The sequence below is a fragment of the Sitodiplosis mosellana genome, unplaced genomic scaffold (genome assembly GCF_009176505.1).
Source record: "Sitodiplosis mosellana isolate CC-2019 unplaced genomic scaffold, AAFC_SMos_1.0 Smas_scaffold_1, whole genome shotgun sequence".
Lineage (NCBI taxonomy): Eukaryota > Metazoa > Arthropoda > Insecta > Diptera > Cecidomyiidae > Sitodiplosis > Sitodiplosis mosellana.
In genome coordinates this window covers 19,193,525-19,216,813 of record NW_022595244.1, presented here as the reverse complement: position 1 = coordinate 19,216,813, position 23,289 = coordinate 19,193,525, and the positions used below count along the sequence as shown (strand labels likewise).

Genomic DNA, 23,289 nt, shown 5'->3' with positions numbered 1-23,289 from the left:
TTTTGTATCCACAAGCGTAACATTTTTTGGCATCAAACTAATTCGACCGATTTTTGACTCATTAATGAGTCGAATCATTTCAGCGATAGGAAAATTTTTTAAAGAACCAGCCAATTGCAGATGCTACAGTGTCATTATTCTTTTGTATGGACACCAAGACTATCTCATCAGCTGAAATAAAAAATTATTGTTTGATTAAAATTCGATTTGTATGCATTTATCGTTTCGATTTATTTCATATAAATGCATCCATTATTAGTGTACACAAATAAAACAACGCTCTGAAGCACTTCACTGAAAATCAACTTAATTTTTTTATGTATGTTTCATTTAATCCCAGACATCTTTAACTGTTAAATGCTTGAGTCGATCTTCAATTAGTGTGTTTGGCTTAAGCTTAGCTATGCGTCGTCCTTCTCTGATTTCCTCTAAACGTTTTTCTTTTTTATCGAATGCTGCGGTATGTCCAAGCGATTCCTCCTGTGAATCATAATCAAAAACATCAATCGAGGTAATCGAAGTAAATAAATCACAATACAATTTGTTGCACTCAAGTGTTCAATAGTAGATTCAAATGAAAATTCTTCAACGTATTCTGTGTGGTTCTTCAATTACCTGTTTCAAATAGGGATTTAAAAGCAATTGCATGACTCGTTCTTCTCGCAAATACTCTTCTCGTAGCAATTGCATTTCCTTGGCTTTAATCGGTCTGACGTATCTGTATTTACCACGATGCATGCTTCCTCTGAACAGCTCCCGCTTGATGACATTTTGAATGGCCGTAATGAACATTTCTTCGGATTTTTTTTTTATTGAAAAATCACACAAAGTCGGAATAAAATCAATGAACACAGTCTTTGCACATTCAATTATATTATTGAGGTTATGTTTGCATTTGACTGTCAAGCTGTCAACTTCAGAAAAAAAAACCACTATTCTACACATCTGACATTTGGTGCAGCATGCGGATAGTTGACAAGTTTAGATATGATTGAAGACAATGCTCAAGCAATGTTATTTCAAATGATGCAATGAATTTCGCAAAGTCTATTTCAAGTGTGTCTGGTCTGGCCATTCGGTCATTCCGTTTGCAATGCCGATCAGTGAGCTTCAAAAGTGTTTCAACAGTAAAATTACCAAGTTCCGGATTACAGACGTTGTCAAGAAAAAATCGATTGCCGGTACTATCACCATGTTTGCAACGTTCAGTGCATTCATCTCCTAATCACCAGAACAGTCTTCGGCCGAATGCACTGGTTGTTAAGAAGCGACCATTACGTAAAAAACGACTAGATGAACAAGGCAAAGAGGGAAAATTCAATGTTTTTGCCTATGCCACGGCCGACGAATATGACCTTGAGTCACTGCACACAGCACTAACCAAACAGGATTTGTACGAAACGAAAAAATTTTACACAGAAGGCGGTGAAGATGTGCTACATGTGCGGTCGAAAATCAACATTGAACCAGAACCACGGGACATTTTCTTCTTTCGCGAAGGCAGTGTCGTTCTGTGGAATTGCAGCGGACCAGAAACAAAAACAATTTTACGGAATTTGAAGCAGTTTGAAATCAGCCCATATGATGATGCGGTTATAAAGGCCGAAAAAGAATTCATGAATTATGCTTATGTCGATGATCGAAGTGGTTGTTTGAAAGATGAAACATTTTATGTGCAACTGAATGTAGAAGGCGATTTGGAGAAGTACACCTTTTCGAATGCAATGACAAGCTCGGTGAAATTGGCCATTTGGGAAGCAATTTTGGACGATTACATCGATGGACTGGCCACCGTAACGTGCGATTTAAAGGATGGACGTCGAATCAAAATGTCACGTGCATCGATTCTTCAGAAGACTGGTCAATTATTCGCGCTAAAGCATTTAATCAATTTGGAATCGGATTTGTTAGAGACGCCCGACTTTTACTGGGATCGGGAGGCACTCGAACAACTGTTCACAAAAACGTGTTCCTACTTTAGTATTTCACGGCGGAAGAGGGTAAGTAGGCTAAATCAGAAGCATTTTTCATCTTATTGTTTACATTTCAATTGCTGGTTGCTTGTTTAGTTGCAAAATTTATTCATAAGAATAATTTTCTTCGAATTTCAGGTGATCAATGAAAAAATCAGCCACTGTATCGAGCTCACCGAATTGATTTCATCTAATTTAAACGATGCGCATCACGTTCGCTTAGAATGGATGATCATCGTCTTGATTATGGTCGAAGTTGCATTTGAAACAATTCATTATATTGATCGTTATGTTGCATCTGGTTCAGAAAATTCAAAATCAAATTAGATTTTAATGTGTTTGTTAGAATAATTGATTCCTGTACAATTTAGATTGTAAACAAGTCTTTGAAGACGAAAAATTAAAATCCGTTTTTTTTTTAAATTTAAAAACCAAAGATTTTTGAATTGATTTTTCAATGGTTTTTTTTTTACTGTAAACAACAATCTTGTCGAGGTATTTGTATTTCACATACAAAAGATTGTTTTGATTTGCAATTCAAAAAGTCTCCACAATGTCAACATTGGCCGACATTCAGAACGCACTCGTCGCGTTAAGCAAATGTCACTTTTTTATAAATGCAAGTACTGGAATGCATAGAAATTAACAGAATTTGTAGTGAATTGTTTTTTTTATTAGTAATTTAAGCAGAATAAGTCAACACAAAATGGATACATTATTTGTGCAACTGAAAAAATTATACGATAATGAGTTATACGATCAAGTTCAGCCTGTGGTAAGTAAACTCTAAACTGGATAAATTGCAACACAGTGAAGAAAAAAAAAATACCGGCATCAGTCAAGCCAAACATCTGTCTAATTGAATTCGGTGGTTTCCAGGGCGCGATAATGGAGGCGAGCTATGAGAGAGATAGATCTATATTAATACCTGAACAATACTTTTTGCTGCAAATGTACAGTGCCAACAGTCATTTCTACCGAAAACAATATCGCAAAGCGGAGCACATCTATCGGATTGCACTGGTTGCACGCAAAGCGATTGTCAAGAGTAAAAACCCGATGTCAATGAATTTTGAGAATCTCGTCGAGATGTTCCCCGAGCACGAAGTACGGTATAAAATTGCAATTTGCCTGGAACAAATGAATGAAATGTCGGAAGCCCTAGCTGCACTCAACAGTATTTCGAATCGTCAACGCAATCTCAAAATCAACATGATGATCGGCAAGCTATCGATGCAATTGGGAAAGTGTCAAAATGCTGAAACTGCATACAAAGCAGTTGTTCGAGACAGTCCAATGAATTTGGAAGCGATGAAAGGATTGTTGACACTCGGCGTGTCCGAACTAGAGATTAGCAACATTGTTTCCGAAAGTGGGTAGAATTATCACATTTCTTTGACATTTTTTTTATTAAATCGTTTGTTTTTCTGCAGCAAGTCTCCCCATTCAACTAGTAGACTGGATCAACAGTTGGCTCGAAGTCAATGTGGCCATTCGCAAATGTCAATTCACCGAAGCGATCTCAAATCTTGAAACACTACGTTCCACATCACCATTTGGCAACAATGAACTCACTACTGTGATGCTTGGACAATGTTATTACTACAATGGTGAACACGACATCGCTTTGAACCATCTGCAGCGCGCACACGCGAACAATTTTTACATTTTGGACGGACTTAGTGAGTATATTTATTCATTGAAATCATACAAGTTTGGATTCATTGTAGATTTTTGTGTTTATTTCCATTATTTTTCTTCAAAATCGTATAGGTATATTGGGCGCAATCTATGCCAAGAAAGGTGATGCCGCCGAATTGGAAAAATTGACCCAGCTCTTTATGAACCCAGCCGAGTATTCGTCAGAACATTGGCTCATCTTTGGATATCACTATTATGTGATGAAAAAATACGATAAAGCATCATATTTTGCGCATAAAGCGTGTTACCTGAATCCACGGAATATCGAAGCTTGCCTGCTGAAAGGTGCGTCGTTTTCTAAATTTATTCGAAAATGCATTTACGAACAAATGAAATAGATTCCATTAATGACACTCGATGTTGTGATGGATATAGTCCATAAAAAATAAATCAATAATAATGAATGAAATTTCGGTTTTCTCATCAGCTCGCGTATTCCTCGAAATGAAGAAGCACGATGAAGCCTTGATCCAATTAAAACTGTTGCTTCAGTTTGCAAACTATCGATTTGAGGTGCATGAATGTCTGGTGCATGCTTTCATCGGAGTGTCCCGTTGGCGTGAAGCTCAACTCCAAGCGATCGAAGCTTGTAGAATTCTGGGAAAATCACCTAGAATCTATGTGGTAATTATCATAATAACCTAGTGAAATACAATTGAAGAAATCAAACCTACGTAATTTTGCTACGTTTCAGTTGGGTGCACAAACTTATATTGCCGGTAACACACAACAGGCCAGAGCAAAGGCTAAACCGTTTTTAGAAAAAGCACTGAAAATGAATAGAAACTATCAACCCGCCATTCTGTTTTTGGTCACATTGTTAGTCGAAGAAGGGAATACATCAAAAGCGATTCAATTGCTTCGAAAACTAGCTGCCGTTCGACCGTCACCCGAAATCTATTCGAAGATCGGCGATATTTATGCGGAGAGACAGGAACGAAAAGAGGCGATTGAATGTTACACAGAAGCCATAAAGTATGTACAAACAACTTGCATGTCACTGAGTGGCCGTAATCGAATTTTACTGATTAAATTAACCTCTATTTCTACAGTTTGGACCCACTGAATCGCAGAGCAATCAGCCAATTGGAAGCGTTAGAAAAACAAGCTGCAAATGATGATGAGGCCGGCCCTTCAAGTGCCGTTAACAATGATGATGATAATTCCGATATGATGGACGTTCAAACAGACGCAACAGATGCTGGTGGCGAAGAACGTTTACCAAGCATAGGAGAAGAAGGCGAAACTCTTTGGTCTGACACAGAGCCCGAAGTGCTTCAGCCTTATCAAGAATGAAATTTGTGAATAAAGAGACTTCGTTTTCGTAATAGAAATGTTTTCTTTCGAATGATATTAGTTGAAATTTCAATTGATATCAATATGATTTTTATATTCCATGAAAACAAAACTAAAGACACCCAAAACGGGTTAGTATATTTATACTTACTGCATTTGAAAGTTTGTCAAAAGATGAAAAGTAATTGTTGAAAACAATTGAAAACAACAACTACAAAATGATTTACCAACACATATTGGGCACACCAGCACCAAAACTTTGAGCCGTAGAACTTTTTCTACACAAATGTGGGCCCATATATATATATGTGGGCAAATTACTATGCACAGCACACATGCATTTTGGAAAATTCTCGGAAAAACGCTATTGTGGGAAATCGGAAAAAAATGCATGGAAGAACAATGTACTTACTACTTAGCTAATAAAAATGAAATGATTTCATATCAAGTTTTAGTTTTGGTCTTTTTTTTCAATATTTATTACTTCCCTTTCATTCAAATCGAGAAAAAAAACTGTTTAATAACGAAAAAAATTTGAACGTTGAAGAATTTTACACCATTCGTCACACAATGGAAATCTTGGCAATAAAAGAAGTGGTTGTTAACGGCAAAGCTGTGAAAAAATATAGTGGACCTCGAGTACTATAAATTTGTCGAAGACACCAAACTTCTATCTCTTATCAGCATCGCGAAAATCGTGACCGACCGCGGACCATCACTCATTTTCAGTAGTTTCATCACTTTTCGAAGCAATTGCCTTTTGTGTGAATTTTTTGTTCCAAAAATAAATCGATTGAATTTAAGGACGGCGTTGTGGCGACAATCACGATTTCATCGAAGGTGCAATAACCGATTTGATTGCCTTTTTTAAGGAGCGTTATCCATTTTTGGAAATTGTTTTGGTTTTCCTATCTTTTTTTGGTGTGCATTCATGCAGCAGCACCGAATCGTGCAACTATTCTCGAAAAGTCAACGAGAACTGACAAGAGAAATGGTCCGAATGGTGTCAAGTGTATCAAGGCCACTGCAAAGGTTGTGCAAAGCAGAATAAATGGGAAGGAACGAAAAGTGTCATCCGTACGACGATCGATTATTGTAAACAAAACTATAAGGTAAACTTGATGTCGTATAAATCAATTACGGGCTACAACATCATCCACCAACATCCCGTACGTATCCATGTGTTCGACGTAGAACTATTGACACTTTGGATTAACAGTGCACAGTCGCTTGTGTCTTTAAAACACATATCTTCATTATGTGCCCGTCGAGAGGGAGATTGTTCAAGTCAACACCAGAAGACACAATTACGAAATAATATGCACTGAATAAAAGATGAGAGAATCGCACGAGCAGCGATCGCGGCCCATTGTGGCATAAAAAAGACTTCGAAAAACACCGCCAAAAAGAATTACCATGTGTCATTTTATGATTGCATACCATAAATGGAAGCAACTGCCTGGCAGTGGTGTGTCTTTATCTCAATGCTTGCGGTCCAGATCAGACCAGCACACACACACTAATTGATCTCATAAACAAGGCAATAAAAGAACGGACAATGTTGAACGCATGATGAAGAAAAAACGTCGGTGCAGTGAATGGGAGCTGCTGTGTGAATGAATGAAGAATGAACGATCAAAAAATTGAGTGCAATCAATGAGAGAAAAACAATAACCGAATCTCAATAAATCCATTTAATTGTGTGGCTTAAGCATTGTGTATGACTGCAGGATAATAATTTTCTAGTCAAAGTTGAGGGATATTGCTTGGTATTATGTCATTATTTTGTTTTTTTTTTCTTATTCCATTCGTAATAAATTGTTCTGGTGCACCAAATATGGTGTTGATGATCAATTACACTTGCAAATTATTATTTTACAATATTTTATGTCTGTTCTTCAGTTGTCCCGAATAATTGCGAGATATTTTTTCATTGAATGAAAAGATTATTATATAAATTCCATACAATGTTGCGACGAAGCTTAATGAATGGTGCACTCGAAGTATTTTAAGTGAATTTTGTTTTCTCTCGTTTTTTTCCATTACAAAGAAAGATCAACATTGTTATTTAGCAAAAAAAAAATCTGATCCAATAAATTAAACGACGAAATGTACTTAATTAAAAGATACATTCTTTGTAGAGAGTTAATTGTAACTTCGGAATTAGTTTGTCATTTAAAATGCTTTATTTGGCTGAAAAATTCATTTTTGTTGTACCCAAACTGTTTTCGACTCAAGTTCAATGTATTGCAAGGTCGTTAAAAAAACACAAACACATAAAAGAGAGCATTGAATCTCCTTTTTTGAAAACAATCGATGATAAATCGAGCGACAAAAGGCATATAATGACTTTCTTCCAAAAATGATTTTCTTTTTGTTCGAAGTGGTTGTTTTTTTCTCCCAGTAGTTGACCAATTTTAGTAAGCTGACTTAAACCATATTGTGACAAATTATTGTTTATTAGCGATAAAATGTTCATTTATCATTTCATCGCTGTCGAAAACTGTTTCATGAGTAGCAATGCGTGCTAGGTCAGAAGTAAGGTCATGGTTTGGATGAATCACATTTTGGTTGTATGATGATTCATAACTTTCGGATATGAGAGCAAAAGAGCGTTTTAAGTGGAATAACACCCTCAATGCGAAATGCGTGAACAAGGCCATTTCGTTCGCGTTTCGCATAAAAAATTGGTGCAAGTGATGCATCTCGGTTGGCATACATGTGTGTGTGTGTGTGTGTGTGTGTGTGCGCAACATGTTTTCCATCCCGTGGATGAATATCGCGGTTCATGCGGAATGAAATGGCAATGCATGCGGAAGGGCGATAAAAAGTGATTCAATGCAATGCAAGACAAAAAAAGACAACGTTGAATGTTCAATTTTTCTCCCATTCGAATTAAAATTGCCTTATTGAATGTGACACAATTTTATGACCTACGAGCATAATTGTTAGCGATAGCACAACATAAATGGGCAATTAAAATAGGGGCTTCCGTAGTAGAACATACGCACTCGCACTCGCGCTCGCGCCAGTCTAGACGTTGAGGTGATGCACGAGTTTAAAGCAACCGAAAAAAAAGAAAATGCCATCAACACCATCGTAATTATCTGATTGCACGTATGGTGTATATTCATTCGGTTTTCTCTCAATTTAGCGGTGTTTTGTTAGCTGTGACTCTGTCTCTGTCCCTGTCTCTGGCTCTTGCGTGCGTTCAAACGGTCGCATTCCATACACATTGTGTGAGTCCGCGTATCGAACGCATGATAAAAAACATGCGGAACCTTGCAGTAGTACGCCTGCGTACGATCAGCCGAAAGCAACAGTAGCGAATCGACACACATCGAGCGTGGCACCAAAATGAAGACAGAATGAAAAACGAAAAATAACAAACGCAGCAAACATAGGCGAAACAAAAATTGCACAGTCGAATGCTTCATTCTCATACACACAAACAGCACGATGAAGACGGAAGAAGAATGCTGCGATAGCGGCAACGTCGAACCGCTGCACAACACATATACTCTCGCATACACAAACGAACTGACACACCGCATTCAATAACAAGCAAATTTCAATCCAGCGCCCATATGATTCGTTCATTCCATGTCAGTCGTAAGTCAGCAGTGGAACGAACGTCACGTACATTTTTTTTGTTCTTTGTATTCGTTTTTATGTTGTGTTTTCATTTCGTACCAGTATTTGTGAGTCGTCAATATTAACGAGAAAAAATAATCAAAAGACAATCTCTGATTCATGTGTCAATTGGTGTGAATTTTCAAAAGAAAAAATTAGAAAATACTTAAGACGGTTGAACATTGAAAAACAATTGCAATTAGGTGCACATGCGCCACATAAAAAAGAACACCGAGTTAGAACTTTTGCATGAATTTTTCCGGATTTGTTTCTTCCACATAGAAAGACTGTGTGTCTTTGGACGTTGAAGGTTTTTGTGGATTGAATTTTCTCTTGTGTATTTGCTAAAACGTTCAACGTTTTTCGCTCCGTTGTCATCGTCATCATCGTCGGTGTGCATTGTAGTTGTGAACCACCCGACACCGATTGATTGTCAAACGAAAAGGAAAAGTGCACTTCGACCGACCAATTTCACTTTTCCTTGACAACAATCTTGAAAGATGTGAAAACAGAAAAAAACTTGTCCTATTCACTAAATGTTCTCTTGTCCTCACTCTCGATACACAAACCGAATGCAGTGTGAATGCGGAACTATTTAAGACCAAACACCAAATCGATTGTTTGTTTATTTTCGATTGATTGAAAGTGACTAATCTACATTAAACTTTGATTCGATTCGAACTTTGATAAAATTACACATTTCATATGATTTATACTTTATGGACTGCGGTCACGTGATTCGAACTCAAAATACCAACAACACAAGTCATTCTTATCAGAAGCAGTAAAAATTAATTTATTTCTTCTTACTCAGTTTCGCGTGTGTGCTGATTAAGTAACTGATTTCATTCTGGAGAATATTGGTTATATATAGCCTGTGCGTGTGTTATAGAAAGTTTTCTGTGCATTCGTTGTGTGTTATCATTGAAATTGTTGGGTATTTTACTCAAAACCCAATTCATTCAGCTGACAAAATTCTGAATTTATCACCAACTTCTATTTAAAGGTGAAGATAAGGTTTGTGCTTGACTTTGTTATTTTTACATATACACTTTAAAAGTAGCGATAATCTTCAACCCGAAAATGAACTCATTAAATTGCATCGGCCATGTCACAGCATGAACATTCCGTGAATTGACTCAAATCGCCGATAGAAATTTTTCGTTAAAAGTCCGAAATGTTATCACGTCTCATGGCTCCGTCGTATCAAGGCAAAGGCAGCAATGTATGACAGGTCAACGAAACAACAAACCAAAAATGCGATAGAATCGTTTTGTCTGCGGCTCACAATTTGTTCGAAAAAATTTTTCTTCGAGCACGCCACTTTAGTGACAGTCACCGCCGTAAATCTATTTCCGTACGGTTTTTTTTTCTTCGTCGTTTCAATTCCGAAAGGAAAAATTCCGCAGTCGGTGAGCGACTGTCGGTTTGGTGCAACTTTGGCTGGGTGGTGTATGAGTGTTGCGATGATTTTCATCGGTGTGATTCATTGCTCGAATGACTCTTCAAGCGAAAATCCCAGCAAGTCGCAAGATTAGCACTATCGAAAAACGGGCAAATATACTTTGAAAAAGAAGAAAAAAGAGAATTGAAAAAAGAGGACGAAAAGGAAATGAAAAACGAATTTTCCGGCCGCACTTCACATATAATCGCATACATTTCCATTTCAAAAGGAACGCCGAGAAACAAACAAAAGAACAATAATCAAATTGAAACGGAAACGTGAAACTTTTCATTTCGTCTGGTGTTTATTTTTTACAAATAATAAATATGCACTTGACGTTTTTGAATTGTTTCTATATGGTAATGCTTACGTTATATTGTGTTGTGCTGCGATGCCGGGGCGTATTAAAAAATCTTTACCAATTGTATTTCATCGTCTATCTATATTTCATTTTCAATGCCATTGCCACATCGTGTCTCTTGTCGTTTTCCAATGAAATGGATTGGCGTGTTCAAACTGTACACGATAGAGAACGAGAGAGAGACAGCGAGCGAAATTACAAATCGATAAAAATTGTCGACGAATGTGCTTTCCTTTCTCGCTAAAAACCCAGGCAAAACTCATGAATTAATATAATAGTTGTGTGGTGTACATACACCAATCTATAAATGCTCTATAAAATGTATGTACGTATTCTCATCGTTCCATCATCAATTTCGTTGTCTGTATGGTAGAAGCTCTCGAGTCTATCGCAATATACCAATATACTATATCGCATGTTGGTGATAATAAAAGTTGCTCTTCGTGCGTTCTATCTGCTCTGTGTACGCAGGCAAGCAAGCAACTCTGTTTCAACTACGCACGCCGCGCAGAGTCATCGTATTTTCATTCCAAAATAGTCTCACTCAGAGCTCTGACAATGCGACCAACCGCGAACCTCGCAAAGTGAGAGTTTGTGAAAAATGAGAATCGCGAGAGCATCACACGAACGAACCGATGTGCGTGAATTTGTTGTAATTGGTTTTGATGTACTTTTGATGATGGCATTAAAATTACCATTGAATGGCACCTATGCATGCCAATCGATGCATTTCGAATGTAACTATGTCGATGGCAAATATCCGAATCGAATAAAAATGCAATTTGACTCGCTCTAAATTTGCTTCGATTGGATTTTTATTGGTACTGATGGTTCGACTGCTACTGCTGTTGCTGTAGCTGCCGTCGTCATCATCGTCGTCGTCGTCGTTGTCCGACAGACAATTTCAACTTTCACCGTGTGCACCGAATTAGAAAACCACGATCTCTTCTCTATCCGCGAATCACAAGTCAATTGGCAACATCAAAGGAACATTTCAATATTCTAATTCTGTCAAATCGAGCACTGCTGCGCTCCTCGTTCAAATATCACGAACACACATTCTTATTTCTCGTTCGTGGTTTTCTTCTTGCGCTACTTCGATTGAAAATGACATTACGAACATAGTAAACCTATTAAACAAACATAAATTGGCGGCGCATTTGAAATTGGTGTACCTCATATCGATTTGCCTATGAGTATCGCATACAGTATGCGAATGCGAATGCGTGTGTGCTTTTGTGCCATCTGAAAAAAACAGAAAACGAAAAATGTGTGTATGCTGTGGTGCTCTCATGCTGAGTGCGAAAGAATGAAAGAAAGTCGTCGTTTCGACACACACACAAACACACAGCGCGACCATATTCATGTTGAACGGTCGTTATTGTGCTTCTTCTGCTGTTGCTGCTGTTTGTTTATTTTGATTGCCTTCGAAAGTATTTGCGTGAGCTTCACATGAAAATTGGATTTAGAGGAATTATTGTATATGCGACGAATATTTGAATAAACGCCACCATAAAGCCACACTCAGTTTGTATGCTCGGCGAGAGTCAACGGCTAAATAGAATTTCGTTGGCAGTGCAACGATTTATGCATGACACTACATTTATTGATTGACATAAATATTTTTGCTGTCCGTTCGGTGCGAATGAGTTGTGTGGCACGGCAGCAATGCAAGTACCCATCGATCAAGTGGCGCAAAGCAATGCCGTCCCGCCATACTGACTCCTTTCATTAAAAATTCAACAGCTTTGCCGCTACAAAGTAAAATGACACATTCGGGCTTTTGTTTCGTTGTTTTTTTTTTTGGCAATTAACATTTTCAACGCACTATTTTTGCGTTGGCTCGCATTTGCCTCATCATGGCTATTTTTATTGAGCTGAACCGGGAAATGCATTTTTCAAATTTTACACCATTAATTACACACTGTTATTGGGAACGATCAACCAAACATGATCGAATGAAAACACAGAACATGTTAATTATACGCAAAAGAATTCTCTCTCTCTCCCTCTCTCCTTCTTTCCGTTCATTTCTTGTCAACGTGATTTTCTAATACGCAACAACAATCACAATATCCAATAGAAAAAGTTTATGATCGATTTTTCCATAAACGTCAATGTCGTACTTGTTCTTGTTAACAGGTCAATTAACGAACGGAAAATTTGCTGAACGATCAAAGAAAAATGCTCGCAAAATTCGCTTTGGGCTTTTTGTTTACATGGTTTTTTTTCCGCGGAATATAATTATCTGCTTGTTAAGTCACATCGGCATACATGGATAAGACGATTTGCGCCACTTGTGTTATACTTGTATGACATTACACTCATTGATTACTCATAAATCAAGAATAATGTTCTGACATAAACGGTGCCGCCGGCAAAAATCAATCACAGCGATTAAAGTTGTACAAACGGAAATTAGACCACTTAACACTTTGGCAACGCAACAGAAATCACTTATCCTGATCCTGCTGAAAGTCGATACACTTATTCTAATTTACAGCCACGTTATGAACAACCGAAAAATGACAAGCGTTCATTTTACGCTTTTATTTCGCAATGTTGTAATTGGCACACTCTCCGTAAGTGAACAAGTGAACCGAATGGTTATTGAATTAATTTATATTATAATGATCTTTAGCAAGCGAAACTTAATTCCATTATGAAGAAAAATGGCCGAGGCAGCTGCAGCAACAATTCTCAAAACCATTTGAATGTAGATGTGTGTGTGTGTGTCGTAATTTAAAATGTGCATTAAACACTTAAAATTAAACTTGGTGTAAATTTATTGTGAAAATTACCGTTCGCTTACTGTGTTTTGCATGTCATGCGTTGCTCCCGTTCTCGCTGTGGCAGTAGCAACAACATCGGCAGCGGCGGCAGCAGCACCGATCGCAATTAAACACAACAACAAGTTATACAAAAAGTTGTTTAGAAATATGTCACCGTGAACAAATCAAAAATTCAAACACACTAGACGCTCGCTCGCTGGCGCGAGCGTGCTACCACATTTGAAACAAATGTGACAAAGGCGATGCTGTGTGCAGACACAACAGCGACTGAAATGAAGTGTACAGTTTTAATTAGTGCAGCCTTAATGTAGTGCCTGCAGAATTCCTTTATTTTTATTCACATTAATCTCATCTGCACAGCATTCAGAGATGTAGACGAAGCCAATGATACATTTACATAATGCTGTCAATGCAGCAGCTACTTGCCTTTAGCACGCATATTTTGTGTACTACAATCGATTGCATCAGATTTGCTCATTAGATCCAGTTACTTTGTTAAATGAAACTAACACAATATAAAGAATAGGCCAGAATGCAAAGGTGTTCGATTGCAAAAGCGATCATCATCAGCAGTAGCGGCTGTTGTACATTCATTCACTTCCTTTCCATTGGAATTGCGTTCGAAGAATGTGTCTCGACTTGAAGGTTGTCATGCGACTTAAAATCACATTTGTTTTCATTAAATGGTTTGTCTTTGTTTTTTCCCAGCCGTGCGTTGTGCTGTGATGCTAGGCTCTCCATCCCGTTCCATTAAATTGACATTATAGATTTGTCATTTTCGCTTTTCAGCAAAACAATTTCAAATTATCATAATTATTTTTCAATTATTGATTTGTTTCGCAAACATTCGATTCCATTGAAAGCGCGGCCAAAAGTGGCGAATGGCGTTGAATCGAATGCGAGAATGGGATGATGACCTTCAGTTGTCTCATTAGGCATTGTTTTGTCTTATTTCGCGTCCACATTTCCAGCACGAAATCGTACAATTTATCGTTTTTCTTTTTGCGTTCGCGGCAAGTGAGTGAGCGCGCAAGCACACACCCGTTTAAGGAAATCGGGGAAATAAATCATATTTTCGCGTTCAATTCTTTTTTTGTTCATATATAAATGAGGAAAGCAACGATAAATGATCTCAATTACAAGTTTGTTTTTGCTGCAATTTATGAACATTTCCCCTTTTATGCATGTCAAAAACAAACGACACAGCTTATTAATTGAATTTTAAATGAATGAAATTTATTTAATTGTGAACGATTTTTCGTTTTTATTTTCCTCTCATCGGTGCCATTTGAAAATCTATTTACTCTGAAAAACGTGCACTAACAATTCGATTATCGCAATTTCACTCACTAATTGCATTTTTCACTTAACCCAGAAAGCAGCCGCTTCAATAAATTTGAACGTACGTGTAGTGTGTCTGTGTGAAATATTGGAATGTTCCAAAACAGCAATCGATTCGAAGCACAACGCGATGCGACATTCAGCGACTGAATCGCATTACAGCAGATGCATCGATGCAATATGCATCGTTTTATGAAATAAGACATAAAGTCGATACCTTGACAGAATTCATAATGATAAAATGCTTCCATCTCGTGAATATTTCAATAGCACGAAATATTAAATATGCCGTCTGGTCGCCATGAGTGACAGGTAGCAATTGAAATTCAAAATGAAAATGAAATAGAAAAAAAAAACGTCATATCTCGTTTGCGGTAGCTTCCAGCTGTTGATAAATGGCATCAACACTTGTGTACGATGCGCACAGTTTAATCGATATAGGATTGCGTGCGTTTGCATTGATCATTCATTAATTTGCAATGATAGAGTAAAAAACTCGATTTATTTTTCCTCACATTCATCACTGGCCGATGATGAACGAGTTACGGTTACTTTTTTTTTGCACAGAAGAACACGCAAACTGATAGAAAAATCAATAATCATTCGTGTTGTTTTTATATGCTGTGTTTTTTTTTCATCCATTTTCCATCGGACTGTTTGGTTTTCGTTCGTTTTTTGTGTCTCCTCTTCGTTTTGTCTATTTGACTGAGTGCTTCGTGTTCTTGATGTGAGCGCGTAATTGTAACGGTAAACCGTACTTTGTACGAACATTACATGTCGATTTAGCCAATTCTCTTAATTGACTCTTAAACGCCCATTCGAACTATGGCAACGATTCACTCTTTTCAATTCACAAAATACAACAGAGCAACAAATGCGCGCAGTCAATAGCATCCACGATGATGCGGATGATTTAGACCCAAATTCAAAACTACTCATGCGTCAACGAGTCCGCACTTTAAATATTGACTCTTCGTTTTCCTGCCTTTTGTCAATATGCAATTTTCATTAGTCATCCAATGGAAGAGAGAGAGAGAGAGAGAACCGCCTAAAAATCAGTTCAACGATTTTTTTTAAATGTTAGCAGCTTGTAATTTTCGCTCGGCGCATTTAAATAGCTCTGAATTAGAGCTGAAAATATTCGTTTTTCTATTGTTGTTGTTGCGATCACAATCGCCAGACGGAACACACCTTGCTTTATTGATACAATTTCTCTCTCTCTCTCTCTCTTTCTCGATAGAGGCGAATGTTTGAAAAGCATAAAAATCAGAGCGATATTCCGAAATGAAATTCATAAATTGTTGTGTGGAAATTTTTTTACCGTTTTCATTGAAAAAAAAAAGTCCAAAAAAAATTGTAAATTCAAAGAGCGACGCCAAAGAAACGAGATTCGGTCACAAGTCAGTCGTGAACATGTCGAATTTATTATCGCACAGGGAATAAAACACCGTCAACATTTATGAATAGCGAAACAACACGAACAAACTAGTAGACAAAAATGGTTCGTATCAATTTCGCATGTAAACGAGAGCAGAGCGCATCGCATAACAAGACAAAACCAGATAAAAACTCCCCTTCAACAATGGGATCGGATATGGTCATAAAATATAAAAGCACACGGCTGACATACACACATACTCAGCACTTGGTGCAATGACGAAATTGTAATTTCAGTCGCTCTTTGTTAGAAATGAAAAAAAAGACATTGTGCAGCTTGATTATCTCAATGGACCCATTAAAATGAACCATAATGCATCGAGAGAGCATGGAAAACAGTACCCGTGGCTAATTCATAATAATCATAATTTTGCAATCGAGAATAATATGGTGCGCTGTGAACAAAACAAAACGAAAAAAATCACCAATAAAAATCTATTTTGGGCAAGTTGCATTTCCTTAACATGTTGTAACCTTCTCGCTTTCAGTCTCTCTTTCTCTGCGCTATGTACGGTTGAAGTGCGCATTGAAAGAAGTTGAAAAAAGTGCGCGGTGTGTTTAATAAGCGCCATCCCAATTTCAAAATGCAAATATTTTACCGTTTGTTCCAATTTTGTGGGTCTTTGTTATAATGTATTTATAAGTAGTATAGAGGCTCGTTGCACTGTGCGCGTTCGCATCTACCAGACACAATCATTGTAGACAAAACAAAAACAAAAACAAAACCCAGCACACACAAAATGAAGAAAAAAAGCCAAACCAAAACAGAACAAGTCGAGAAGAAAACACAAGAAAAACCAGCCCAGTAAATTGCAATTTACGGTAAACGCTTATGCTCATAGACAAAAGAGAGACGACTAGAGTAGGCATTGTGTGTTTTGTGTCGATGCAATAACATAAATATTAAAATGATTAAATCTCTCGCGCGCTTAGAGCACGATAAACAAGATATAAAGTCGCGGTTGTATCGCTGCTCGTTCGGTGAAAACGATCACGTTTATCACATCAACGTAATTTTTATGACTGCAGTTGATGTTTATTAACGCGATTTTGGCTGCCGTCGCTGCTGCTGCTGCTGCTGCGGCTGAATCATTTGCATTTGGTGTGTTCTCGTTAAATCACAGCCCGTACGAACGAACAGCTGAGAAATGTTTCAACTTCTTTTTTCTTCCCGCTCGCTCTTTCGTGGTTACTTGGTCGAAAATGCCATGCAATTTGGGATATTGTAATCTGTTGTCATTATTTCAGCCGTAAGAGCAAAGTCCACACATGCGAATTACATTGTATGGCATCGAAAACAATAGCAAAATCATATTCAAATTAAATGTTAATAGAATTCGCAGTCACTCAAATTTCGCTTCGTTGCCAATTTATGGTGCTCCACTAGAAATGGTGCAATGCCACAGTGTTCACTGAACACATTGGTTCACTGTACTGGCGTGAACAATATTGCCTATAGAGTTTGAACTATAAACGTTTCGTGTGTTTTACATAAATGGAATGCTTTTTGTTTCACTTTGTTCGGATCGTAAATATTTCTCGCTCTGCTTTATGCGGCTGTCGATTCTATACTCATGTACCCACAAGATGAATGCACGCTTTGGCCAATTCGATTCGATTCGATTGGATTTGGGCGAGTGAGAAACTGTTCTGCTGGAAATGATTGCGTTCGACTGCAAATAGCACTAGCATTTTGTTCTATGAAATGCGATAGAATTTATTTGTACACTAATAAATGCTCATTCCGTTCCATTATTATTATTGTTATCGTCAGCCACCCACATTGCTCATTGAGCACTACGGAACGATGTTAAATGGGCATTTGCCGTGGTGTGTGCGTCCGTAATTCGTTATTTCCTCTCAAATGAATTCTTCGTATGCACGGGGAAAAACTAGTGTTGAAAACGGTCGATGTCTAAAGACACCAAAGATTTATCGATACCGGGGCATTGGTGCAGCCGATTGTACATGAGCTTAAAGAACAATTTTAAGCCGAAATCTATTGATTTTGTGGAAATGCTGAGCGGCAACCGTTCGATCCACACAGCATTGGTTCACGCCAAGACTTTATTATTGAAGAAATTCAATGTGCACTGCGCTTTCCCATTTCGGTGCATGGAAGAAGAAGAAGAAGAAGAAAAAATTGGTGCCAGTTGTCGAATATTTTATCCTTAATACCTTAGCTAACATACTTTATTTGGCGGAGCATGCCAAGAAATTCCGACCGCTTTGGAATCGAGAGCTTCGAATAAAAAGAAAAAAAATTGCTTTGGAAAGAATGTTAATAAATACTTGAATTTCCCTTCTTCTTTTTTTTGTCGAAAGCGACATTTTTATAAACTCGTAACAAACAAAAAAACACTTACTTTTTTTCTTCCAAACATCATGTGAGTGTATATTCTGGTATTTATAGCCAAGAAGTGGAAATAAAATTCAATTCAATGGTCTTGGAATGTTGTCAACAGGAAAAATTAGACGATGCAGAACGAACATCCTTGTCCCCAACGGAGAGCATGCAACCAAAGCGACAGTCTCTTTTCTTCGTTGTCAATCGTGTTATTTTCGCTCCAATTTCATTTCCATATTTTGTCGATTTATATGCCGAAATATTTAAAAACAACCAGCGAAAAAAAAAAGATCTTGTGCATTACGTCTCGGTGCGGATTTGAATTGTACATGCTTAAATCGTCATGTAGCTTAGCAAAGTAAAGAGCTTTGTTAGTCTTATTGCGTAATAACGAGAGCTCTCTGAGCCCCCTTCAAATCAAAAGAAACATACACTCAAGTGAAGTTCAGCGTCGCTTTTACCGCGAACTGAATTTCCTCATTTGTATGTGGTGCATGTCGTTTAACCATAAAAAATTGAAACTTTTTTTTTGTTCTGTTGTCTGCGCTGTCATATAGATCGGATTACACGACGCAGTGCCGTGTGTCAATGGCGTATGAGTGAAAAGACGGATCTCGTCTGAATTTCAGTGGCTTCGATCCATTTCCTCCAAAATTGAAATATCGCAAAATTACATGCAATTTCAAGTACGCTAAGCACTTTACCTGAATTCATGTGTATACTTCGTTTTATGCTAAAATGTAATCACTTTCTTTCCCTTCTTTTGACTCTGCGGTTCGCAATGCCTGTCACACCACAGCCGAGTGCGCTCACTCACTGCCCAGACGAGAATTAAAAACCAAAACTAAAAACAGAAGAAAGAAAAATTTAAATTTTTCGCTGCTGCTTTATTTTACAATGAACATGAAATTTCACTTTGCCAAAGCACAAAAATATGGAAATCAAAATGGGGTAATAACAGAATAAAAATTCCCAATCAATTTGTTGACAATAAATCACTTTTCGTCTGCGCATTGTCGTTTCGTCTTAATTTCGGCAGTGCTTGTTTGTGAAAATGTCGAGAGTGGTCGATACATTTTGTGGTGCATATAAGTGTTTTAGTTTTGTATTCACACGTGCACAAATAATGCTATCATGTTGATGTAAACAACAACAGCAGCAACAGAAAAAAAATAAAATTTTCAATTCAATGAACGCGAGTGAACAGACGAATTTTTTTTTTGGACGGTAAATGATGTGGTTCTTGTCATGGCATCTCATTCGGTCCATTTTTTGTTCCTCGTTCGATGCATACATGGTTGTTGTTGTTGTTGTTATTTTTCGTGTGTTGTTCATTTGTCATGTAATAAATAATCATAATTGCATACAATCATAAATTAGCTGCAGGACGCTGTCGACGTTATGGTAAAGTGCAACGCAGGGGCCGACACTTTAGAGGCATACTCACTTCACATTCGGGTGTTGATCTGTGAATCAAAAAGTCGAAATGAAATGACGATTTGCAATGAAAACACATTCTCTTTAAATGTGTTATGCGCACATATATTTGATTTATCGGCTGGAAAACTGAAGAAAGAGAGGCTCACGGGCTGCCGTAAATGACGGAGAATGAAAGGAAGGTTGATCTGAAGTATGGCATGATGTGTGTTTGTGTATTCGTTAGGCTGCTTTTGTATGATTTTTTTCTTCTCTCGAATCAATCGAATCAAAAATGGATCGTGCTCATGTTGCCCATAGCTCGGCAATTTATGGTATTTCGCCTTGAACAAATTCCATATATGCAGATTATTGCATGAGATGAATTAACACTTCACCAGCACACTGAGCTAATCGCTGGCGATAGAAACACCGAAAAAACAAAACAAAGTTGCTTATGCAATCGATGCGAGAGAGCGAACATATTGATTGGGCGTGAAATGCCAGAAAATGAATGGATTCGCAATCAGCAAAAAAAAAGTGTGTGCACAAAACGGAATTTATGTCTGCGATTGTCATCGCATTCATCATATGCCATTCTTTCGTTGCATTGTCGAATTCGATTGCCGAGAGTGGTGCAAGCGTTCGATGGATAAATTTTTTATTGAAAAATTATGTCGGAATTACTTTCGATACCATATTTAATTGTGTTTATTTTTCTTCCTTTCTTTCTTCGACGGGTGGAAACTTATTCCCACCGGGGTTTGTTTGGTCCGTGAAATTAATTTTATTTGCATGAAACCATTTACAAATCGAAATTTTGCTACACAAGGTTCACTTTTTGCCAACGTTCTTCGGTATGCCATTGCCAACGAAGTGAAACCCCGAAGAAAAAAAACAGACTGAGATAGATTTACCGAAAATTGATTAATTTTTATTGATTGCATTCAAGCAAATTGTTTCATTTTCGTTCATGTGGTTGCACAAAATACAGCCAAAATTGATTACCATTGCTCCTCAGGTAAAACGCGGTCAATTTGCTTCAGGCCATTTACGAAATTTCTGCACCCTACCCAAAAAAGTCTCAAAGTAAATAAAAAAAAGCCATAATCGATGCAATAACCGACGAAAACAAACCAAACCGAACGCCAAACAATGCAATGATTAATGACGCTAATTTAAGAGATTTCCTTCATTTCGCATATGAATATAATGAAAATTGGCGGTATTTTGACCACACAAACTGGCCAAAATGTCTCAATGAATTATGTTGTGCGTTGTGTGCCTATATATTACTGTACTCATATTTGTTTTTTTTTTATTGCAATTTTCCAGATCGGTTAAAAGAGCTGCTGAGTGCAGTGAGCGTTATGCGAAGTGCAACGTGAATAATATGTCATCGTTAGCCATCATCTGGGCAGCAATCAACAAGCAACAGCCAGTGACTGCAAGCAATATTTCATGGGTTTTTATCTCGTAAAGTTCTACGAATTAAGTAAGAAGACGATCGAAAGCGAGCAACCAAACCATAAAATTACATCGTGTTTCATCTTGAAAAACGACAGTAAATTTGCGGCCAACAGCAAACGTTGCAGTTCATAATAACAATATTTTTATTTAATACCGAATCATCGGGACGAACGATCCCCGAAGAAACAGAGAAAGAGGAGATAACAATCGAAAAGAAGACGACAAGAATTTTTACCTGTATTGCACCTGAACTGGCGCTTACGCAAAAAAAAAACAAACCAGACACGCATCGATTCGACGAACATTATGAACAACTAGTAAAGAAAAAAAAAACGAAAATTAATCAAACCAGTCGATCGTATGGTTGTTGTGAACGTAAAAATCTGTCAGTTTTGGTTATGCTAACCGAAAACACAAAACACTGAATCAAAAACCATCCAACAAAAATCGAAACGTCATCATTACGAATGCCATATATGGTAAGAATCTGTCCAGAGAACCGTGTACAAATTACCTGAAATACAGAGCGATCGCTATTTTTTTTTTTTTTGGAAGGCACAGCCTCCAAAAGCGTACACGTGCAAAAGTCACACATAAAATCCAATTCTAAAAATAGCCGAACCAAAAGAAACCGTCAAAATGGCAACCGTCCTCTTGGAAGCGCGATCATATCGTCCATTCAAATCGAGCGAAGAGTATTTATACGCGATGCGTGAAGATTTAGCCGAATGGATGAACACCATGTATCCAGAACTGCGAATCAATGTGGACAATTTTATGGACCGACTTGATACAGGCGTCGCATTATGCAAGGTAAGGTTTAGAGATAATTTTTCCACATTCGATCAAATTAACATGAAAATGACTATTTTTAACTCGATCCACGTCGTTCGCTGAAAAAACAAAAGGAAAACTACGTTTGACATCACGTGTTGTAAAATTTATGATTGAACTTGTCGGAAAACCATACATTTTCCGTGAAGCTCCTTTTTCCTCGGAAAATTTCAGCGACTGTAAATTTCTTCACGATTCATCAAATTAAGCTAATTGAACGAAATGTAAGCTGGCGTTATGTTGATGTGATATACAACAGCATATCATCATAAAAGTCACTGAAAATGACATCGTAAAAACGCCACAGCCACACACATATCGGTCTTTATTGGGCCCATGAACGTGAATCCATACGGAAAAATGTTTATTTTCGTCTTGATTTTTCTTTGTTAACAAACCGAAGCACCATAAAAACAACCGAACGCTATTTTGAATGTCTTGAAAACAACATATCCCAGAATGCAATATATGCTCGGATGCGTTTATTATGAATTGAGTGCCATAAGCAGAAATTCCCATTGTACTTGCTTTGAATCGTGTCGAAATCTCTTGAAATAAACCGTTTTTCCTGTGAATCAATTTTGTGCTCGCTTCTGCACTCTCTCGTCGCTTGTGCGTTTTTGTTCCGAAAATAATTTGTCGTCGCGGTTACGTACGTATTTATTCAGTTTGATGCATTAGGCAATGTACTGTGAGCAAACAGTGCATTCAACTCCCAAAAATAAACGCCAAGCAAAACGAGCAACGGTCTATTCTAACTGGGAATGAATCCATTTGTCGTTGTATAGATGTTTGTTTAGTTCTTCCCTCGCCCGAACAAAAAAAAAAAAAAACGTCCACACGGCTAATGATGCGTTTGTTGATTTTGATGGCTGCATCCACACAACATTCCCAATAGAGTTCAATTAACTACGACTAGAAATAGCCGTGTGCATGTCATGCAACAACAGCTTAATGGATGTTGGACACGTTTTCATTTAATCTGTTCGGAAAATTTGAGCCTTACCGGGTGCACCCGAGTGAAAGTGAAACGGACCCGAAACAATATGCGAAAAAAGAACATTTGCTATTGGCATTGCCAGAAGATTGGATCATATTGCATTTAATGTGTGAATTAAGAAAGAATTTCCGTGATTCAGTGCGCAAATCACTGGCACGAACCTAAATTGAAACATCTCAAATATTCGTTCTATCGTTCTAAATACCAAATGAGCCATAATTCAAAAATTCAAAAATTCAAAATT

At 37.5% G+C, this 23,289-nt stretch overlaps 4 protein-coding genes across 11 annotated transcripts in view; 3 read left to right on the top strand and 1 right to left on the bottom strand.

Moving 5' to 3' along the window:
- Nucleotides 1-212: 212 nt before the first annotated feature.
- Nucleotides 213-884, bottom strand: LOC129578574 (uncharacterized). The gene is made up of 2 exons (XM_055467798.1): nt 616-884; nt 213-480 (listed from the first exon to the last, which is right to left on the bottom strand). The coding sequence occupies exons 1-2, from the start codon at nt 790-792 to the stop codon at nt 331-333; spliced, it is 327 nt and encodes a 108-aa protein (XP_055323773.1). The 5' UTR covers nt 793-884; the 3' UTR covers nt 213-330.
- A 72-nt stretch (nt 885-956) lies between these two features.
- On the top strand, nt 957-2,409 carry LOC129577995 (required for meiotic nuclear division protein 1 homolog). The gene is made up of 2 exons (XM_055466429.1): nt 957-2,000; nt 2,112-2,409. Exons 1-2 carry the CDS (start codon nt 1,032-1,034, stop codon nt 2,298-2,300), a joined length of 1,158 nt encoding a protein of 385 aa, XP_055322404.1. The 5' UTR covers nt 957-1,031; the 3' UTR covers nt 2,301-2,409.
- A 128-nt stretch (nt 2,410-2,537) lies between these two features.
- On the top strand, nt 2,538-5,424 carry LOC129577484 (anaphase-promoting complex subunit 7). Its single transcript, XM_055465082.1, has 7 exons — nt 2,538-2,748; nt 2,853-3,345; nt 3,407-3,655; nt 3,747-3,959; nt 4,102-4,298; nt 4,369-4,649; nt 4,727-5,424. The coding sequence occupies exons 1-7, from the start codon at nt 2,680-2,682 to the stop codon at nt 4,968-4,970; spliced, it is 1,746 nt and encodes a 581-aa protein (XP_055321057.1). The 5' UTR covers nt 2,538-2,679; the 3' UTR covers nt 4,971-5,424.
- Nucleotides 5,425-8,568: 3,144 nt separating this feature from the next.
- The window catches only part of LOC129580474 (GAS2-like protein pickled eggs), a 90,407-nt gene continuing 75,686 nt past the window's right edge, over nt 8,569-23,289 (top strand). Inside the window, exons 1-3 of one of the 8 annotated variants that reach the window (XM_055470925.1) lie at nt 8,579-8,671; nt 9,418-9,620; nt 21,077-22,024. In XM_055470925.1, the coding sequence (XP_055326900.1) occupies nt 21,851-22,024 (174 nt within the window). In that variant the 5' untranslated portion in view covers nt 8,579-8,671; nt 9,418-9,620; nt 21,077-21,850. Of the gene's footprint in view, nt 9,621-21,076; nt 22,025-23,289 lie in introns of all 8 variants that reach the window. The other 7 variants (XM_055470924.1, XM_055470930.1, XM_055470929.1 and 4 more) reach the window with 7 other exon arrangements.

What these genes read in the sequence shown, in the direction of transcription:
- LOC129577484 (XM_055465082.1), top strand. Translation starts at nt 2,680, where the DNA reads ATGGATACATTATTTGTGCAACTGAAAAAATTATACGATAATGAGTTA. An exon ending in TAGCAACATTGTTTCCGAAA is followed by an intron (nt 3,346 to 3,406) that starts GTGGGTAGAATT and finishes GTTTTTCTGCAG; the next exon opens with CAAGTCTCCCCATTCAACTA. An exon ending in AATCACCTAGAATCTATGTG is followed by an intron (nt 4,299 to 4,368) that starts GTAATTATCATA and finishes GCTACGTTTCAG; the next exon opens with TTGGGTGCACAAACTTATAT.
- LOC129578574 (XM_055467798.1), bottom strand. Translation starts at nt 792, where the DNA reads ATGTTCATTACGGCCATTCAAAATGTCATCAAGCGGGAGCTGTTCAGA. An exon ending in TAAATCCCTATTTGAAACAG is followed by an intron (nt 481 to 615) that starts GTAATTGAAGAA and finishes TATGATTCACAG; the next exon opens with GAGGAATCGCTTGGACATAC.
- LOC129577995 (XM_055466429.1), top strand. Translation starts at nt 1,032, where the DNA reads ATGAATTTCGCAAAGTCTATTTCAAGTGTGTCTGGTCTGGCCATTCGG. An exon ending in GTATTTCACGGCGGAAGAGG is followed by an intron (nt 2,001 to 2,111) that starts GTAAGTAGGCTA and finishes TTCGAATTTCAG; the next exon opens with GTGATCAATGAAAAAATCAG.